Here is a 3,719-nt window from a genome sequence, read left to right on the forward strand (position 1 = left end):
ATGGCGACTGCTGCCTCTTCTTGGTCGCAGCTTCCCATCGACATCCTCGTCTCCATCTTCTGCGAGCTTCCGATTCGCCAAATTCTCCGGTGCACGCTCGTTTGCGCCCACTGGTCCGACGCCGTCCGCTCCCTCCGCTCCTCTTCTCGCCTCAAGCTTCCTCCTCAGTTCCCCTGGCTACTGTTCTCCGGCGAGCGGAGCCATAGCGGTCTCTCCGTCGCACATTTCTACAACCACCTGGAGAAGGCCTCCCACGCGCTGACCCTCCCCGACCCGCCCATCCACCGCCGCCTCTGCATCGGCTCCGCCCACGGCTGGCTCATCACTGCCGACCACCGCTCCATGCTCCAGCTTCTCAACCCGCTCACCGGCGAGCACGTCGACTTGCCCCACCTCCCCGACTACATAAAGCGCGTGTACAGCCTCCACGGCGAGCTCCGGCACTTCAAACTGGACGACTGCCCCTGGTACGTCCACCCCGGCGAGCTGCGCTCCCAGTTCTTCAAGGCGACTCTCTCCGCCAATCCTTCCCAGGGAAGCTACACCGTCGTCCTCATCCACGGCGGCCTATTCAAGCTCTCGTTCGCGAGGGCCGGCGACGAGAAGTGGACGACTCTAGACGGGATCATGCACTGCGACGCCGCCTTCATGGACGGAACTCTTTACGCCGCCACGAGAAGCGGCGAGGTGCGGGCGTGGGATCTCTCTGCTCCTGATCCGACGCCGAGGCACATCTTGCCTGCGATAGAGGCCTCCCGGAGCCACCGCTACTACTTGGCCCGAACTCCCTCCGGCGAACTCCTGCACGTGCGCACTGATTTCCTCTTCAGTAGTCTCTTCGATTGCCTGACGAATCGGAGAATCGTCAAGGTGTTACGAGTGGACGTCGAGAGGGGACGGTCGATCGAGGTGGGCGATTTGGGAGGGTGCACGCTCTTCTTAGGCAGCAACCAGTCGATTTGCCTCTCCTCGGCTATGTTTCCGGGGCTGGAGCCCGATTCTGTTTATGTAACGGAAGACGATCGTTGCCAAAAGAAGCAAAAGGAAGACGAACAAGTTCGGAAGCTGATGGCTTATCGTCTGACAGACGACAAATGCTGGTCGATTCCATTGCCGAACTTGAATCGGTCGCTTCTTATTTGGATCACACCCAACATCTGCAACACTGATTATGCTACTTAAATCATAACACATCATTTATTATATATGCCTAATTTAAGAACGAACACAACTAACCCATATATATATATTTTTTATGGTTATTAGATTATCCATATCATTTTTTTATAATATCTTTAAAATTTATAATAAACCATCCACTTTATTAAATTTAGACAATCACTACACGTTATATCAATCATTCTAAAATTTTCATTATTTTTATTTTTTATTATTTCTTCTCTCTTTTATTTTAATTAAATGATATTTTATGAAATTTAAATTTAGAAAATAAATAAAATAGTTGACGTGGAAGCTCTTAATGTTAAATGACAGCAAAAGACCTGATTATGCTCCGGTGTTTCTCACTATCATGGGACAAACTTATAGTAATCGTCCAACTAACTAGGATGGAAGGTGATCGTGTCCGGAATCAATGAGGATGACACCTAGTTATGGGGCGTCGATGTTGACCATGAGTAGACTCAAAGAAACACAGATCTAGCATAGCTATTGGACCTGCGTACCATAGAGAAGAACTAGAGGCAAAAAACATCAATCACCGGGCCAGGGAGGGGTCCTCGTCACAGGTATTTCGACGCTTAAGTCAGACAAATAGTGATAGAGAAGATGAAAAATAGTGACGAAGAAGAATGAACTCTGCTAATGAAGCATCGTATACCAACACATATAGGTGGAGACCCCCTTATATATAGTATTACATTTCCTCTCTGCATGAATCTCAATGCATTACCAAAATAGAACTGATCATTATGACATTCTAACACATTTCCTAAAATATATCCATAATTCCTGAGTTTTACAGGGTAGAAGCTTTCTGTGAACAACTTGCACGGGGAATATTCCCCTAATTCTTTGACAACAGTCACACAAGATGTCAAAAAGGAATATTAGGTCGTTGATTTGAGGAGCCCTTAGTGTGCTTTGTCGGTAGGTCGACCAAGTTCCCTTTAATGTCCATTTGGGCCTTGTTCTTGCACGGAGTCGGGTCGGCTAAGCAGTGTTGATCATCTCAATGACTCGGCCCTTCTGAGGACTTGGCTTGGGATTTCGTCAAGTCGAGCGGACTCGGGATCCGATAGGGAAAAAGGTTTGATTAAAGACCCTTCTGAGGACTTGGCTAGGGATTCCATCGAGTCGGGGGGACTCAGGATTTAATTGAGAAAAAGATCTGACCGGTGGCCCTTCTGAGGACTTTACTCGGGATTCTGTCAAGCTGGGCGGACTTGGGAATCCGATCGGACCAGAGGTCTGATCGGTTGTAATATTCGGTCAAGCCGTATGCCCATGCTGACCTCGAATGTTGACCCATCACTTTGACCGCCACTTCAGTCAACTTTCTTGATTTTAATCCTGGTCATGGGTGTTGGTGCGGGAAGCATCTGACGATCGAACCTGTGTTTTGATTATGTCAAATGGTTCAAATCTAAGGTGTTTTGTTATCTGATATGTTGAATAAGCTTTGCAGGAAAAGTCCTAAGTGTACTTAGGCAAAAGTCCTAACTGCGATTAGGCAGGCGAAAATCCTAGGGGGTGGTAACCCTAGGTCCTAGGGGCGGTAACCCTAGGTGAAAAAAGCCCTAGCTACGGTTAGGCAAAGGGAAAACCTTAGGGGGCGGTAACCCTAGGTTCTAGAGAGTGGTAACCCTAGGCGGAAAGCCTTGGTGGTTCGAGGTGTTCGGGGAAAAGTCCTAGAGTCGGAAACTCTAGGTGGAAAGTCCTGGTGTCGCGAACCAGGTGGAAGTCTGGGCAGGCCGTGGAGCGGAAGTCCAGCGGAAAGACCTGAAGACTCGGGCGCTGAGCAAAAGCCCAGTCGGTCTGGAGGACCGGTCTGGCAACAGGTATACTCTCCTGAGTGGAGTAGGTGAGGACGCGTTCCCCGCTGAGAGAACAGTAGACGTCAGTTCGACCTAGGATTTTCGGTCGAAAATCCGAAGTTAGAATCGGACAGCTCGGTGACTGTCAGACTTTTATATTTATGTTATTATTATGTGCTAACTTTGTGTTGCAGAGTATGCTTGGTATTTTTGGGACTAACATATCTTGCAAGGACAAAGGAGCAAGCTTTGTCTCGGATGAACAATACTTGAGGCGCTCTCATGGAGCTTGGAGGTGTCTCAGGTGCAAAGGTTGAGGAGACTGCACAGCGAAGCTGAAGGCGCCCTCATGGAGTGAGGAGCCTCGGACGGCATTGGAGGTGCCCTCAAGGAGGTTGAAGGCACCCTCAAGAGGATAGACGAAGACTTCTTCAGAGTTTATCCGCGCTGTGAAACCGCCGATGATGGAGGCGCCCTCAAGGAGCTTGAAGGCGCCCTTAACAGCCTTTATAAGGTAGTCTCAAGCAACAGTAAATAATATCAAGTTCTAAGCGATCTTTCAACTGTTTGCTGCTAACAAGACGTTTCGGCTGAGCCACAACAAGACCCCGACGACCCGGAGCTGCGAATTTCAAATTCCTATTGTCGGTATAATTTTTAGTGCATTTAAATTGTAATATTTGATTGTACTATTTTTTGAAAGTATAGTTGTTGCCCAAAATA

The 3,719-nt window shown here is 48.5% G+C and overlaps 1 protein-coding gene across 1 annotated transcript; it reads left to right on the forward strand.

The window, feature by feature from the left end:
• LOC122055269 (putative F-box protein At4g17565) lies at positions 1 to 1,182 on the forward strand. Its single transcript, XM_042616636.1, has one exon. The coding sequence runs from the start codon at positions 1 to 3 to the stop codon at positions 1,180 to 1,182; it is 1,182 nt and encodes a 393-aa protein (XP_042472570.1).
• Positions 1,183 to 3,719: the final 2,537 nt, after the last annotated feature.

This window comes from Zingiber officinale, chromosome 3B, assembly GCF_018446385.1.
Source record: "Zingiber officinale cultivar Zhangliang chromosome 3B, Zo_v1.1, whole genome shotgun sequence".
NCBI lineage: Eukaryota > Viridiplantae > Streptophyta > Magnoliopsida > Zingiberales > Zingiberaceae > Zingiber > Zingiber officinale.

Coding starts and splice junctions, on each gene's coding strand:
- LOC122055269 (XM_042616636.1), top strand. CDS start 1: ATGGCGACTGCTGCCTCTTCTTGGTCGCAGCTTCCCATCGACATCCTC.